We start from the raw sequence: 16,974 nt of genomic DNA, 5'->3' as shown, positions 1-16,974 counted from the left end.
AGGAAAGCAAACATTCTTCATAATAAAGAGAGTCTGTCAGAGGCCCTGAAGGAAGAAGGGCCTAACCCCCAGTGTAGACACAGCTATGCTGACAGAAGAGTGCTTCCACTGATGTAGCTACCGTCATTTGGGAAGGTGGAGTTTGGATGGACAAATCCCTTCTGTTAGTGTAAGCTGCATCTACACTACAGGGTTATACTGGCATAGCTACGGCTACACAGCTGTGTTGGTATAGTCTTTGTAGTGTGGTCATACATGGACTGAAACATGAAAAAAAGGCATTAAGTCAATATGGGAAGGAGGAGATAAAGGAAGCTTGAAGAAGAAAGGACTGAGCAGAGTGTGTGAAAGAGGTGATGGGAATCAGAGCAGAGACGAAGGCAGGAGTGGAGAAGCACAGCACTGAAAGTGGAGTCTGACTGGGTAACGTGTAGAAGCCAGTGAAGGGATTCAAGGGAGTGTTATCTCAAGAGAGAGGAAGATTTTAGTTGCAGGATTCTGGAGAGAGTGGAGAGGAGAGACGCCTGGAGGTAGAAATTACATTAATCAGGGTAAAAGATAACAGGTCAGATTTTTAACACAGTGTCATTGACAGAGAGGAAGGGATAGATTTTAGAGATATGGAGGAAGAAGAAATTGGGTTTGCCAAAAAACTGGATATAAAGGAGAGGAGTCAAACCGACACCAAATTAGAGGTGGCATGACATGGATGGAGTGAAGTTGTCAATGGTGGCAAAGAGGAGAGAGAGAAGCTCAGTTTCTGATACGAGGAGTTTGAGATAGTGGTGGGATATCCAAAGGAAAGAGCAGTTGGATGGAGAGACAGTTGCACATGTAGGACTGCACAGCAAGCTATAGGAAAGACCGTTGGCTGAGCCAGCCTTGGCATTTGTGAGGCACAGCTGAAAAACAATAACTTGCACTTCCACTACATGTCAATGACCACTGTCTACCCTTATGCCCAGGACCAGCTAAGGATGTGAGAGAGGGCATAGCAAGCTGGTTCTCTGGGATACATTCAAAACATAAATGATTGATTTTATGTAAAAAGTGTGTGTGTGTTCCTTCTGCAGATGATTATTCCTTTCAAGTCTACCAGCTGATTTATGCTTTCAAGGCTGTGTTCCTCTCCAACAAAGGAAAGCATATATATTTCTAATTCCCTCAAATCGGCAGAGTGCGGTGGGGGAGCTTGTGGCTGCAGGCTTTGCAGTCACAAAAAGCCATATCTGGCCATCAGATCTGAGGGGCTGGATAGGATTGAAGTCAGGCTTTGTGATTCATTGGCTTGAATAGCTGAAACCATGGGAGCAAAGCATAGATACAAAATAAATGATCTGTATCAGTCTTGGTTTTGAAGTGGACAAGATTAATCAATTTATCTATTAATCACAGGACAATCCTGATTTAGTTCTTGTTTTAGTAGCTCCAAGAGTGGACTGTTTTCTAAACATGGTGTTTAAGGTACAAGAGAATGCACACAATTATATATCCATTCTTCTTGCTCTTTCAAAGGCATCACATGCTGACAAACCTGCATGTAAAAAGAGGGAAAATATAATGAACTATCTTTAGTTACCATTCTTTCCTTAATTCCTACCCAACTGAACATTTACTACTTAAAATGCCATCAAGATAACATTAATAATTTTATTTCTAGTACATATTGAAAAAGTTAGCTGATGCAAAATTGAAGTTGTGTAATGAAAGGTATTATTACTGCATTTAACTACATTATAGGTAAAATCTTGCAAGGGGCCCTAAGCCTACAATTCTCATTGGTTCCAGTGGAAAATGAAGCTAATAAAACACCCTGCAGCATGGAGCCTCCTATATCTGATCAAAGTTATCGGCAGAGGTGTTACAATAACCCCGGTCCTGCACTCCCATGGAGTTGCATCAATCTAAACGGGGCTCCAAGCGGGTGCAACCGTCCATCTGCACATGCCAGGATCAGGGCCAGAAGTTTGATAATGATGAAGTACACAGTAATACCGTTTGAATGATCTGCCTTTGAAAGAGAGACACTGTACTTTTAGCACTTTATAGAGTAGGTTTTTTTAACTTGTATACCCATTTATTTCAACTTTTACTAAAAATAGTACAACTTCTGGAATGGGAGTCAGCCAATCATATTGCCAGTTGGCTAAGCACTGTCCATAAATTAAGGGTTTTTTTAAAAGTCTGCCTGTTGGAAATTATATTGTCCATAACGTACATCATATACATGTATTTTTGTGTGTGACTGGTTAAAGCACATACTAAGTCTGTGCTTCATGCTCATGGAATGCATCAGATGAAGACAAACTTAAATTTGGCCCAAAATTAAAATGTTTAAGAGCTGCTTTTTTTTTAAACAAACCTAAGATGATAATGCCAATGAAAACAAATAAACATGCCACTGCAGGTGTTAGAAGTAAATTGATTTTGCACAAAAGTGAAACTGCCTAGCTACAGTAAATTGGATTTTTAAGTTTTTAATTTTTAATAATCTAAGGTATCACTAATATAAACAACATTATATGCAGCATATGGATGTTAGGTTAACTGTCTCTCTTTAATAACAATATAATGAACATGCATCTCTCTATTGCAACAACACACATAATAAAACATGATTTAATTTACACTAATCATTTAAGAAGTATAGTCATTATTATTGACGGTTCATACAGGCAAAACATCTCCTGCTTTGAAAATAATTGTGTTAGGTTTGCATTAGCATTTACAAGATTTATTAATTGGTGACCAATCTGCTATGACAACTCTCTTTTACTGACATTAGGGGCTTGCTTTTTAAATAGGAGTGAATGCTGAAAGGTATTCATAATTAATATGTACAATTATAGTGAAAGGGCAAGCGAATCAGACATTTGCATGCAAAAACTGGCTTGTTGTACATTTATCTGGCCATCTGCACAAGGAAATACCTGCACATGCAAGGTGCACAATTTTGAAAATCAGGCCCTCCATCTTAACTATATTTCTCATGTAGATGGACATTTCTCCTTTTGCTTCATATCCACATACTCAATATTAATACAGAAAGATTTGCAAAAATAAACTCTAAAGGTGCCACATATGATATTTTTACTAAGATTTTAAATTAGGGAAATAATAACATTACCATCATGGATTTTGGTGCCACTTCAACAGCAAAAATGTTGAGTCCCCTGTTATTTACACAGTTCTTACTCTGCTCATTGTTGACATGAATAATCACTTTGTTTTCAGACTGTAAGTGGAAAAATGTTAGAGGTCTCATTAGTCTTCATGATTAAATGGTTGCTTTTTATAAAACAACTTAAAGATGCTGGTTATTTCATCTGAAATTGCTATTATAATGGGATGGAAAGTTTTAAATATGTAGGGTAAAATTTTAAAATGCACCTAAGTAACCTGAGATGGGACTTAAGTCCTTTTTCAAAAGGAGCACCTGTGTCACTTAGGACCTCAAGTCTGATTAAAAGTCAATGGGACTTTAGCTCCTATGTGACACAATTGCTTTTGAAGATTTTACCCACAGTGCTAGATTCTCTGCTAGTGTAAACTGGCACAGACCCTAACTTCCTTGAAGCTCTGCCAAGTCACACCAGCAGAGAATTTGGTACACAATGTACTTGTTTGGCATGCATGATGAGTAAACAATGTTATGCTTTGGGGCCAGGCCTATATCCAAGATATTGGACGTACTACTGGAGGTCTCTAGCTCAAGCAATCGGGGACTGATTTGGGAGCTGAAGGAGCAAGATTCAACTCAAAGAGAGAGAGAGTGTGTGTGTGAGAGAGAGAGAATGTGTGTGTGTGTGTGTGTGTGTGTGAGCGAGAGACACGCACAGATTTGTGGTAATTATGTTCATTATGTGCAGATCATGGATTCATTACAAACAATCTCTTCCAAAATACAACTTGCCTACATATGAAATAATTCTTAAATATTCAACAAAATTAATGTAAATAAAATAGTTTAAATAATGAGCTAAATCCTGCCCTTTGATGTGTGTGTCCATGGCACCCACTGAAGCTGTGCACACGCTTCTGAGAATGAAATACGACCCAATAATAAACCAGGAGACAGTCCAACTGGTTTTTAAGAAATGAATGGTATGGCCCAACCACAGCACAGAACCTCAAGCAGCTCTGTGGTGCCACCTAGCTCCAAAGACAGGAATGTTTGCAAACTCTGGGAGAGCAGACCCCTGCTTCTGGGTAGATGGGTAATGGCTAAGTGACCGTCCAACTCCACAGATGGTGAATTACACCCCAAATGCCACCTCTGACAGTCAAAGCACCGTGTCAGGGACACAGTGACTTTTGAACACCTGAGCAACAGTGGGGTTGGATCTCACTGAACAGGCCATGCTGCTCCCAACTTCCAGTGAATGACTCTGGAATGGAGTTATCAGTCAACCGGGCTGAAGATCCCTCCCCACTCCTCTCAGAGAATGGGGAGAGGTAACTCATAACTTGTAAGACCTCATCTCCAACCCTCTCTCCTGCCCTCCTCTGTAACCTCTACATCCCAGTGGGGAGTAGAAATGGTCAAAATCTACATAGGAAAGCTTACAGATAAGAAGAAACTTTAAGCTTTTCTATGGATAGCAATCAAACTACAAAGCCCCTATGGGCTGGGCCTAATTATCAACTGTCCCAGTGCAGAGCTGGTATATTCAACATGCTACTTATTGCTGTACAAAATAGCCCAGACTGGCCCCATAGAGCTGATCTAACAAACAATCAAAGCAACTATTTCAAACTGGAAAACAAGACTTAAATTAAAGACATGCTAGTATGTATTGTCATTCACTCATGTTTAGATCAGTTTGGATTTCACATGGGCATTGAGAAATGCTAGAGATTTTTAGAAGAATGCTAACAATTGCTGCTCCTTATTGTGAAAGGGAATAGAAATATGATTGTATCAGACAGCAGCCTCCTCCTCCTACTTAACAGCTACCTATGACTCTATAAAGATAAGATTGGCAGAAGTGCTGTCTATGATGCTCACAATACAAAAATGTTTATGTAGATTAGAATGCAAATATAATTATGTTTGAAATATCATGAGGCTGAAAAAAACAAACACCACTCTGTGTTTATTTTTTCATTATTATTATTTTGTCCTGATCTTTTCTTTGGGAGGGGTCTACATTTCTACGTGGGAAGCAAGATGAAGATGGTTCATAGAGAAAGTATTCTGTACTGTGTGTGAATAACAAGTGGGCATGGAAACAGGTGCAGAGACTGTTTAGTACATTTTTATTTCAAATTACATGACCTGATAAAAGAGTTGATTTTAGGGCATATATGGGCAGGCAAGAGCCATGGCTCCACCTACTCTCTACACCCTTTGGGGCTCTGTGCAGGGACAGGAAATCAGCTGAGCTCTTACACAGACCACAGAAGCATGGGTGGCAAGTTTGTAGAAATTTTGGTGGTGCCCAGAACCCGCCCCCCAACTCTGCCCCCACCTGCCTAAGGCTCTGGGAGGGGTCTGGGGGGGGGGTCTGGGGTGCAGGTCCTGGGCTGGGGATTAGGGCGCAGGAGGGGTGCAGGGTGCAGACTTTGGGATGGAGTTTGGGTGCTGGGTGCAGGCTCTGGGTTGGGGCAGAGGGTGGGTGTGCAGGAGGGGGTAAGGGGTGCAGGCTTTGGGATAGAGTTTGGGTGCAGACTCTGGGCTGGAGGTGGGGGCGTAGGAAGGGGTGAGGGGTGCAGGCTCTGGGAGGGAGTTTGGGGGTGGGAAAGGGTGTGTGGGGAGGGGGAGGGGGTGCACGCTCTGGGAGGGAGTTTGGGGATAGGAGGGAGTGCAGGGGTGAGGGCTGTGGGGCTGAGGATGAGGGGTTCATGATGCAGGAGGGGGCTCAGGGCTGGGGCAGAGGATTAGGGTGCGGGGGGATGAGGGTTGGGGCTGAGGATGAGGGGTTCATGATGCAGGAGGGGGCTCAGGGCAGAGGGTTGGGGAGTAAGGTGAGGGCTGTGGGGCTGAGGATAGGGGTTCATGATGCAGGAGGGGGCTCAGGGCAGAGGGTTGGGGTGTGGGATGAGGGCTGTGGGGCTGAGGATGAGGGGTTCATGATGCGGGGGGGCTCAGAGCTGGGGCAGAGGATTAGGGTGCAGGGGGATGAGGGTTGGGGCTGAGGATGAGGGGTTCATGATGCAGGAGGGGGCTCAGGGCTGGGGCAGAGGATTAGGGTGCAGGGGGATGAGGGCTCTGGCTGGGGCTGAGGGGTTTGGGGAGGCTCAGGGCTAGGGCGGAAGGGCAGGGTAAGGGCAGCCTGCCTTGCCAATAGTGCATGGCAGGCACTAGGACCCTGGAGCAGCAGACAGCAGTTCTGCCAGGAGCCGCTCCGCCTAGGAATGTGCTATACTGGCAGCACAAGCAGGCACGGGAGAGGTGTCGCGCTGCTTTCTTTCAGGCAGGGATGCGGCGGGGTGGGGGGGACACGCAGGGGGAGGGATGGCAGGCGGAGGCCGGGACCCACTCCAGGCAGGGACGTGGTGGGGTGGGGGGGAGGCCCGTGGGGGCTGGGGCCCGATCCAGGCAGGGCCGGGGGAGAGACCCAGCTCCAAATATTGCGGGAGCAGAACTCCCAGAATATTCCTGGTGCCCGAGCACCACAAACGTATATAACCTGTCGCCTATGCACAGAAGGATGGGAGATAGGCCTTTTACTCCACCTATAGCTGCTGGGAAGGGCCAGACAGAATCCATCCCTTACTTACTAGCATATTCTCTTATAATTAACTTTAGAAATAATAAAACATTATTTCCATTATACTTGCAATCAATGCCTGTATTTATGATTTGAAAGGTTAGTAGTAAACTCTGTGGAGACTGAGAATGGTGATATGCATAAAATTGCCCATTTATCTTTTGCAGTCTTTTGTAATAAAAAAAAAATAAAACTACTAAGATTTTCATGAAAGTTCAACAAACTTGTCCAGTGCAGAGCAGAGAAGCTTGTGGAACCAAAATCTGCACCGGTGTAAGTGACAGTTCCATTAACCAGCAGAGAATTTGGCCCTTGGTATTTAAGAGCTTCTCTGAAAAATCCCCAAGCTGCATCTAATTTATCTACCTCTGAAGGATGAAGTGCTGAGAGAATCCTGCCAGGATTTGAACCTGTGGTTCCAGGGAATCTAGATATTTCAAACTTACTATTAGATCACCCAGTCATTCCCTCCTGATGAGTGTTCCCTTCTAAAAAAATTTGACTACCCACATAGGCCCTAATTTTATTCTAGCTTCTGACTACACTATTTCCTTATTCAGAAATCCTAAGGTAAGTGAAACTGAGTGTGAACAGACTTGGCATTAGGCCCTAAGCAAAAGGGTTTGAAATTTCTGCTTCCATCTTACTGAACACTTTTGCCTGTATTTACATGTATTAGCTTCGATTAATAATTAAGTAAATCTTTTGCACAACAATAGAGAAAGAAGCCAAATCCTTCAGCGTGATGCTCAAAAACCTGAACAGACCCAGACAAGACTCAAAATAAATGGTAGAAACTGGTGGACGCCTAAGCACCTCAGGGTGCAGGAGGCAGTGACGGATTAGCCACTGGGCCAAAGGGGCCTGTGCCCAGGGCCCTGGCCAATTGGGGTGCCCCGGGCCCCGACTCATGCTGCTTGCCTGGCACTCCTACCAGGGAGTGGGGGAAGGCCCACCCCTGCAGCCTGGCCCCGTTTGCTGGTTGGAGTGCCAGGCGGGCGGGGGAAGTCCCTGTGCCTCAATCCTGCTCCCCGGCAGGACCACCGGGCGAGTGGATCAGGGCAAGCCTGCTCCCCGGCAGGACCACTGGGGGGTGGTGGTGCAGAGGGGACTGCAGGCGAAAGGGGTGGGAAGGGGCCCCCCCAAACCCATAATCCGACTCTGGCAGGAGGATACAGAAAGAAGATACCTTTAAAGCTAACAGTTTAATGCTTCATCCATAATTAGCCCCTAGAACCAAAATCTGTGCATATCACTGTTCACTTTTAGTATACATTTTTTCTAAATGCAAAATTTTTAGAAACTGATCCTTTTCCACGAACAGTTTTGCTTTGAACTGATCAGCATTTTCTAGTGACAAAAACTCTTTATTGAAAAATTTCTGATCAGTTCTAATCATGAAGACATAATGTTGCTAATCTTTTACACCACACAAGTGCAATACCTTTAAATACAGATAGGAATTCAGCTGATAATACAGTATGCAAATGCCCTACATCTTCTTAGTAAATGAATGTTTTCTTTAGGCCTGATCCAATGTCCATTTGAGTAGATGGACAAACTCCCATTGTTTTCAATGGACTTTGGATCAATCCCTTAAAGAAGGGGCTTTTTTTATTAAGTAGGTACATTATCTATATTTCAGAAAGTGTTACTATAGAAAGCTTAATGACAAGGGAATAACAACAATGATGAACATTAGCATGAAAATTATTTTGTGTAATGTGCATAAGAGAAATATCACACAATACCTTATTTTCAATAACAGAAGTGATCCGTGTATCAATTTTGTAGGTATAGACAATTATACTTTCACCACTATCCAGTACTTTGGCATCTCCTTTGTTAACAACAGACTTGCAAATTGCCCTGTTAAGTTGCCTGCTGCCTGCCTCCAGATAAACAGCTTTAATTCTGGGTTTGCATTTTTCTGCATAGATGTCAATGACAAAGGGGCATGCCTGTTATAGAAGAAAAATACAGTAATGATATACAGTATATTGTTTAGTTCTTATGCCTAATTTATTCCTCGGATTTTTATTCCCAGCTCTGTTTTCACAGTTGCTCTGATGCAGAATTATCCAAATATAGGTGCACCATTGGGTATAAAAAATTGACAGACTTAGAAAACTCTAGATCTCCTGTTCTTTGTAACCTTTTTTGGTAATTCAGAAATTAGACTAAATCAACACAGCAAACAGCCATCACTGATAGTGCAAGCCTTGATGCAGTCAAATATACTGTACCATTCATCTTCTCAGATCACAAAATGTATCAGGCACCGAAGATGAAGTACTAGGGTATTTGAGCACCAGAAAGAACCCTTTCCTTCTCAGTATTTTGGCAAACTCTTACCATTCAAATGAGTGGTGTTTGCATGCAGATTTAAAATTGAAATTTTGTGATAGGAAACACTCTTTGCGCTTCCATTTTGTTGTTTAGGATTAGTATGTGTGCCAACAAGGCGATGAGATTTTGCATTACTTTTAGTAGGCTCAGTAAGAGTACATCTGCTTTTAAAATGACCATCGAATCTGCTATCTGTTAGTACCAACACATTTTTTACTTCCATTTTTACTTTATACAGTAGAACCTCAGAGTTACGAACACCTCGGGAACTATTTGTAACTGTGAAATGTTTGTAACTTTGAACAAAATGTTATGGTTGTTCTTTCAAAAGTTTACAGCTGAACATTGACTTAATACAGCTTTGAAACTTTGCTAGGCAGAAGAAAAATGCTGCTTTCCCTTTATTTTTTTTAATAGTTTACATTTAACACAGTACTGTACTTTGCGTTTGGTTTGGTTTTTTTGGTCTCTGCTGCTGCCTGTTTGTGTTCTTCCGGTTCCAGAAGAGGTGTGTGGTTGACTGGTCAATTTGTAACTCTGGTGCTTGTAACTCTGAGGTTCTACTGTTGTTGCTGTTAAAAGTGCTGCTGAAAGGGTAATCCAGGAACTGAGGGGTTAAATTATATGTGCTATTGAAGCAAATGATTCAAGCACATGATATATAGTTTGTTTGTAGTTATCCTTTGGGAAACAAAGCTTCTAACCCACAAAGCACAGTTGTACAAGGCAGAGAACCCTTCTTTGTTAGAGAACAGCTCTCTCTAGTGTCCAAACTGCAGAAAGACAGAACATCACATCTTTCCAGCTTTGTTTGGGATATTTGTAGGACAAGTGGTGAAGTGTAACCCTATGAGAAATTGCTCACAACCATTTGCTAATTTTTTTTAATCTTCTCATTGATATGAGAATGGCTAATTCTAGTCTCACAAATCCCAAAATACTACCACATCAGTGTTTTTATGTTAGTAGATTTTTGTTTTATGTGCACTGAATGGTTTTCTCTGGCAATTACATAGTTTCATGGCTCTGAATTACTTTGGTTTAAGAGAAAGTAAACAAAGAAAAAATGATCATGGGGTGATAAAAACACCTTTTCTTGGGAACAAGATATAAATACTAGACTTTACCACATATTTATAGAGGGTTTTTTGAGTCTTTATAGCTTTGCTTTTCTTCCCGAATCCTTTGCTAGAGTTACCCTTTTAAAACATCTTCTGTTGACGGCGTGGTAAGAAAGTGTGGGCCTTTAAAACCAACCTCAGTGCCACTTGGGCACATGAGTGCATGGGGAAGAAAATTCCTGACCTACATATGACACAGGTTACTTTCTGGGCATTGCTATGACACTACGGTGAGAGGCAGCAGTAAAAACCCTAAAATAGCTAGTTAATCCTGTCTGGAGAGTTTGACCTCTGAGTCCATGTAAAAATACATTACCTGGAAGGTGTATTTATTATTGTTCTCACTTGTGGGTAGGTTCTCCTTGTCCTGCGCAGTGCAAACACCCTCCCTCATCCCCTGCTTCTATCCTTGATACCTCATTCTGCACCTGACACCTTCATGGTTAATTTTGGAATGAATACAAGTGGCAGCCATTTATTTGTTTTTAAGGGATGCTCTCCACAGCAACACACAGATGCTTTTTGGCTTCCCTTGTGGTTTGAACTAGGGGAAGGATTCTTTCCCAGTTAGCCAGGCAATGTTGGAAACCAGATTCAGAGCTTGGACAGCGAGAGCCCTGCTCCTTTGGGTGCATTGACAGGCCACAATTTTCTGCCTCTATCTTCCCACCCACCACCTCACTGAGAACTGCTTCTCCCCAGCAGGTCACACCAAGCCCTCCAGGAGGTATGTCCCTAGTCCCCTTCTCTAACAGGCCATGTAAAATACTGGTATCCAACCTCTGGAAGATAGTCTAGTTCTCTCTTTAAACACTGAGGGTTGTCACTGCAGCGGCTCCAATCTCTACCTCCTCTGCTGTCCCCCTCAACAGTGCTAGCCCAGGAGATAGAATGCCAGACCTGAAATGCATAGTGGAAACCTTTTGAGCTGCACTGCTGGCCACTGAAATCAATTTATGAAGGACAGAAGCAGTGTTGCAGTTAAACGTGCAGCAATTTATATGGGAAGTTGTGAATTTTTGATATACAACTATCATACCTCTGTCATTTCCAGTGCTTTATTGTAGCCCAGTGACAGTAAAGTGACCCAAAGGTCACTAGGATCCCCTTCACGGTCATTGGCCTCCATGAGATTCAAATCCATAAATCCCTGTCTTGTTAGCTCATTCTTCTTTGTGTCAAAATTCTCTGTATAAAAGGAAACAAGGTAGCGCTTAAATTACTTCTTCCTCAGGCATACAAACCTGCAGTCTCCACCCTGGCCTTTCTTAGGCAAAGCTCCCATTGACTTAAGTGAGGACTGCAAGATTTGGCCATTAGTCTTGCAGCCTCTAGTTCTCCAAATTTCATTATAAAATGCTGAAATGGTAAAAGATTCCCTTGAGTGAAATGTGTGTTGTTTACAGGGCTTCCCCTAGGATTTTAGGGAATGGCAGAGGCCGCAGGCTCATTGGCCCAGGAGAGGGGAGGTCTCAAAATGTAGAGAGTGTGGCTTGAATGATTTTTTCCCCCACGGCAATATCTGCAGTGGAGTAAGATTTTAAGAAAAGAGAGTTCTGGGAACAGGAAATGAAAGTCCAGTGGAGCTGTAGTGCTTTGGGGGCAACTCTTGATAGAACATGTGTCAGCAAACATATAATTGAAATGTTCCTATGTCAGAGAATTTAAAAAATGGTTTTCTCATCATAACAATGTTAAATCTTGACTATATATCATTAAAAAGGGATTACCAATTTAATAAATCTATCTCAGGGTTGAGATGCTATTACAAACTGCTTGAACTTTGCTCTCAAGATTTATGATATTCATCTGAATCCTTCGACTGATTAATGTCTGGTAATCCATCCACCATGTTCACTGACACTTTCTCTCTCATAGGCACACACAAATATAAATAAAGGTATAAAAGGTGGTGCAGAATCTAGGGGGAAGAAACAGGAGGATAAAAACTGATTTACAGGAGAACAGTATTTGGATGACATCTCTATCGTTCAGAAAAAGTTCCAGACACACTGTGGGGGTTTTAGACAGAAATGTTCAATAGGACTTGCAAAATTTAAAATGTTGTGGCCAGAATTAAGCAGGTTAAGAGGGGGTTGTAGCCAAATCACCACTGTCAACTAACTCTGACCTATCTTTCTATCTAGTCACTTATACTGCCCCATCACTGTAGTATCTGAGCATCACAAAATCATTAATTAATTTATCCCTTGTGTGGCAGAGCTGTATGTCATCAGGGCTTTGAAATACACCTCCACCCCGATATAACGCGACCCGATATAACACGAATTCAATATAATGCGGTAAAGCAGTGCTCCAGGGGGGCAGGGCTGCGCACTCCAGTGGATCAAAGCAAGTTCGATAAAATGTGGTTTCACCTATAACACCGTAAAGATATTTTGGCTCCTGAGGACAGCGTTATATTGAGGTAGAGGTGTATAACTGATTTTGAGTGTTAAACAATGCCACAAAAATGTGTGGTTTTTCCCCCCTGCCAATTGACATTTAAGGCCTAATACTGCTCTCAAAAGGTGCAGGACTTTCACTGGCATAATTAGAACAGTGCCTACAGATCAAGAGCAACACCTGGCTGTAAGAGTCCTAAAAATATGGCAGGCACAGAAGTCTCAGAAAGCATGTTTGCAGCTGTGAGAAGGACAATATGGACAATTTTATGGACTGTTTATGAAGTTTTAAAATATTGATTTCCAATGGAAAATACCTACATTTGGAGAAGCATTGCTCCAATTGATATTTTCTAGTGAAAACAATAATAATATGCACTAAATGGCCTGTTTTTCATGTTCAAATCACACATTGATTAACTGACCTTACAAAACCCTGTGAAGTAGGAAGGGATTACCATCACTATTTTACACACGAGTAAACTGTGACAGAGAGTAACTGCAGCAGGTGGATTCAGTATAAGACCCACAATTAGAACTTTATAGTTCTTGGCACTCAGTTCTCTACTCAGAACATGTCCCTCACACACAAAACTTGAAATACACAAATAGCCATGAGAAGCATTTCTTCTATAGATGGACTATTAAACTCGATTACTGCAAGCAAATGGGACAGAAGAAGAATAAAGTGATAGGAGAGTGGAGGAAAGGAAAACACGGAAAGAAGATGGGGCGGTGGCGGATAGAAAACAATGGGGAAGGGCAGCAGTATTTATCACACTATCGTGCTTTAGGCTACCCAGTAATTAGTGTATATTATATATATATGAGAATCTATATTAAGAATAACGTTGTATATGAATGTAGGTAACTTCTCACCAAAAGCAGCAAAGAGTCCTGTGGCACCTTATAGACTAACAGATGTATTGGAGCATGAGCTTTCGTAGGTGAATACCCACTTCGTCGGATGCATGTACAGTGGGTATTCACCCACGAAAGCTCATGCTCCAATACGTCTGTTAGTCTATAAGATGCCATAGGACTCTTTACTGCTTTTACAGATCCAGACTAACACGGCTACCCCTCTGATATTTCTCACCAAAAGTTCAACATTACTGGACAGTTTAATTAAGCAGAGTAACAAGCTTACCCTTGCATACAGTCCATGCTTCCTCATCACATTTCTCACCACTAGTCCTCAGTTCAAAGAAATTGTATTCTTCCAGGCTCAGAAGGCCATTTCCATCTAAATCAATCATTTCAAATATATCTGATAAAGCTGCTCTAAAAGACAGAGAAGACAAGACAGTTTTTAAATGCTTCAGCTTCCTTCCTCACACCGTTGCAGTGAATGATCCAATACACTGAAAAATGTGTTTCCAAAGCAATGTTATATAGACAGAAATGAATTCAGCAGCATAAAGGATACTGAGAATATATACTTTTATGACAGCTAGTATGCCTCCTTGCAAACATGACTCACTTGAACTCTTTGGTAAGGGCCAGCTCTCCATCTCCATCTCTATAAACCAGTTTGGCTTCTCCAATAATTTGCTTTTTTATCTTCTTGAGCTTACAGCCAGTTGTGAATGGAATTAGCCAGTAAATACCAGATCCCAGTTCACCTTTCCACATAAACATCTATTCTCAATGGAAAATGGAGAAATCTGTGAGCCATTACAGTATTTATTCAAAGCCTACCTTCATTATTAATATTCCCACAATAATGATCAATTACCAGAAGATACGCACTGTTAGAGCCCCCATATTTTCTTTTCTTAGAGATGGCAAATCCCAACAAGATGCTTTTCATGCCAGTATATAGACATGATAACTGGTGGATCTGCTAGTTGTAGTAATAGATACATAGCTGTGTAGGACTACAAGCAGCCTGACTGGAACTGTTCAACATTTCTGCTGCCCCACAGATTTTTAACCAATTTGAAATTTTAACCTTGAAAATAAAATCAAAACAAAACAAAACACTTTTCCTGCCAGAGGAGGCAGGTTGACAAAACAGCACCAACTTTCTCACTGTTTCCCCCTGAGAGTGTAAATCAGCTGCAGACTGGCTCACAATGTGGCCCTGATTCATCATCCTGCATCAAATTTGCAACAAAAGTATTGTGTGGTTCCTTGTAAACGTTCACAAGCAACAAGAGGCGCAAGAGACAGGCTTGTCACATGATTAAGGCTCAGGGCTGGGATTCCGGAGACCTAGGTTCAATTCCTAGTTCTACCAAAGTCTTCTAGTGTGGCCTTGTGCAAGTCACGTAGTCTTTCTCTGTCTCAGCTCCCCATTTGTAAAGTGGACATAATAGTTTTCTCTTATTTATAAGATTGTAAATTCCCCAGGCCAGGGAGTGTTGCTTGGTTTATGTCTGCACAACCCTGCCCCAAACTCATTTCCCTGTGGCTTGATAGCTGAGGAGATGATTTCACATTGTCATTTCTCCCTCTGTTGGTTTTACCACAGGAAAGGAGCATGTACCAATGTGTAACTATGGCTGGACTCATACCATGGCAGAGGGAAAGAGGAGTGAAGGGAAAGTCCATGAGGTTGACCTTGTGGTGTTTTGACCTCTTGCAGGCAGAGGGAAGGTGGCTTTTGAGGGTGAAACTGAGCTTCCCCAGGCAAATCCCTTGAATCTTGGAACATTTGTACAAAGAACCAGCAACTCAACATTTTTCTCTGGACTACCCTTTGGGAACACAGCTCTTCCAGGAGCAACCTCAACTCTTCTTTACCTGTGCATTGCAATTCCCTGCACCTCAGGTGTTGGGGTTCGAAAGGTGTGGAATGAAGTTAATATTGCTAGGAATAACATTAGCTTCTGCTGACTTCTGTGGCAGCAGCCCTGACAGTTTTGCACAGGAAGATGCATAGAGCAGTTGTTCCTCATTTCTGCCTTCTCACACCCTGGCATGTTGCCCTCTCAAACCTGTGCAGCCCCAAACTGTGCTGTGTTGACACATACATAAAGATTTCAAAAAAAAATCAACATGAGAAATGTAAAGAAAATATCTGACCTCTTTATTTTGTGCTTCAGTAAAGCTCACAAGCTGTAGGTTTTCTTGGCTTTCATTTTCCTTGAGAACATACAAAGCTGTGTCCACTGATAACCATGGAGAAGTTTTTCCTACAAAACAAAAAACCCTCAACCAACCAGCAAACCCCACTCCTCCCCAAAACCAAATACCCCTCTCCTTCCCAAAAAAACAAGTATTTGATATCTGCATAAATGTAGGGCATAATTCTCACTTCTGTTCCACACTGTGAACCTTTCTATTATATATTCTGTGTTCATTTCACATGCAGAACTCCAGCTGACCTCAGTGGAAGAGCTGCACACAGAATGAGTTTATAATATGCTTTTGAGATCCCCAGGGTATATCAGAGCAAAGAATTTGCCCTTAGTTTTTGACACATAGTGATTACTGTTAAAAGGTCTCAAATGCCAAGTGTTTTTGGTAGCTATAGAAGTTACACTACTCCCTTTCTACCAATAAATAACAACACTGTTTATTACTTTTGTTATTGAACAAGACATTCCTAGCATTTGCAATTAAAGTTATGTCAGCAATTGAGAGTCCTTCTTCGGAGGGTCTGTAAATCTTGTTACAATTTACTTTGATTGGAAATCTAGCTTTTGTTTATTTAATAGCGCGGAAAAATCTTAATAAACAGCGCAATGTGTCAATGTGTATTCGTACTATACACTGTCAGTGAAGATCCCTGGGTAGTGGAATGCCAACCAGCATGACTGTCCTCAAATAACTCACAATTGCAACATATGCTCAATTACTGTACAATGGAACACATATCTGGAGTTATTCTGGGGGTGCAGAAGTCTCTGAAGGATAGGACACAATAATTGTTGAGCTTTACCTTGCAAGCACCTGACACACACACACACACAGAGTCAAAACCTCTATTTGATTTGTACTAGGTCCAGTTTGAATGGAGGCCTCATCCTGTATATGCTACTATGCATAATTCCATTTTATTCCATCTGATTTTGTGCAATTTCTCAAGTCCTGGTGCACTCAAACAAATTAGCTACTTAGTGGTCTTCAAGTTAACAACAAAAGCAAAACTATAGTACAAGCTTCAGGTTCCCTCCCATCTAGCAATTCTGTGTGAGTTAATGTTAGGTTGTTGCTACATACCACAAGCATTGCCCTCTCCTTTGTTAAAACCTCAAAGATATTTTTAAAGTTCTCACAAAAAAGGGAATTGCTGTTCTACTAGACATATTCCTGCTTCATATGTAGTCAATACACCACCTCCTTTTTCTCTGTCAGATGCAATAAGAGCTTTTGATTCTCAGCTATGTCTCAGAATCATTTGCAGAATAGCAGCAGCCACTACAGAAGATTCTCAGG

At 41.8% G+C, this 16,974-nt stretch overlaps 1 protein-coding gene across 1 annotated transcript in view; it reads right to left on the bottom strand.

Annotated features, from left to right (window-relative positions):
• Positions 1-416: 416 nt before the first annotated feature.
• The window catches only part of EFCAB7 (EF-hand calcium binding domain 7), a 43,409-nt gene continuing 26,851 nt past the window's right edge, over positions 417-16,974 (bottom strand). The window contains exons 8-14 of the mRNA XM_045027074.1: positions 15,619-15,728; positions 14,072-14,229; positions 13,739-13,872; positions 11,223-11,371; positions 8,465-8,674; positions 3,128-3,235; positions 417-1,534 (exon numbers count right to left, since the gene is read on the bottom strand). Of these exons, the coding sequence (XP_044883009.1) occupies positions 1,460-1,534; positions 3,128-3,235; positions 8,465-8,674; positions 11,223-11,371; positions 13,739-13,872; positions 14,072-14,229; positions 15,619-15,728 (944 nt within the window). The 3' untranslated portion in view covers positions 417-1,459. The remainder of the gene's footprint in view (positions 1,535-3,127; positions 3,236-8,464; positions 8,675-11,222; positions 11,372-13,738; positions 13,873-14,071; positions 14,230-15,618; positions 15,729-16,974) is intronic.

Source organism: Mauremys mutica, chromosome 8 (genome assembly GCF_020497125.1).
Source record: "Mauremys mutica isolate MM-2020 ecotype Southern chromosome 8, ASM2049712v1, whole genome shotgun sequence".
Lineage (NCBI taxonomy): Eukaryota > Metazoa > Chordata > Testudines > Geoemydidae > Mauremys > Mauremys mutica.
Note: the sequence above shows the minus strand (reverse complement) of the source record. Positions and strands in the feature narration are given on the sequence as shown.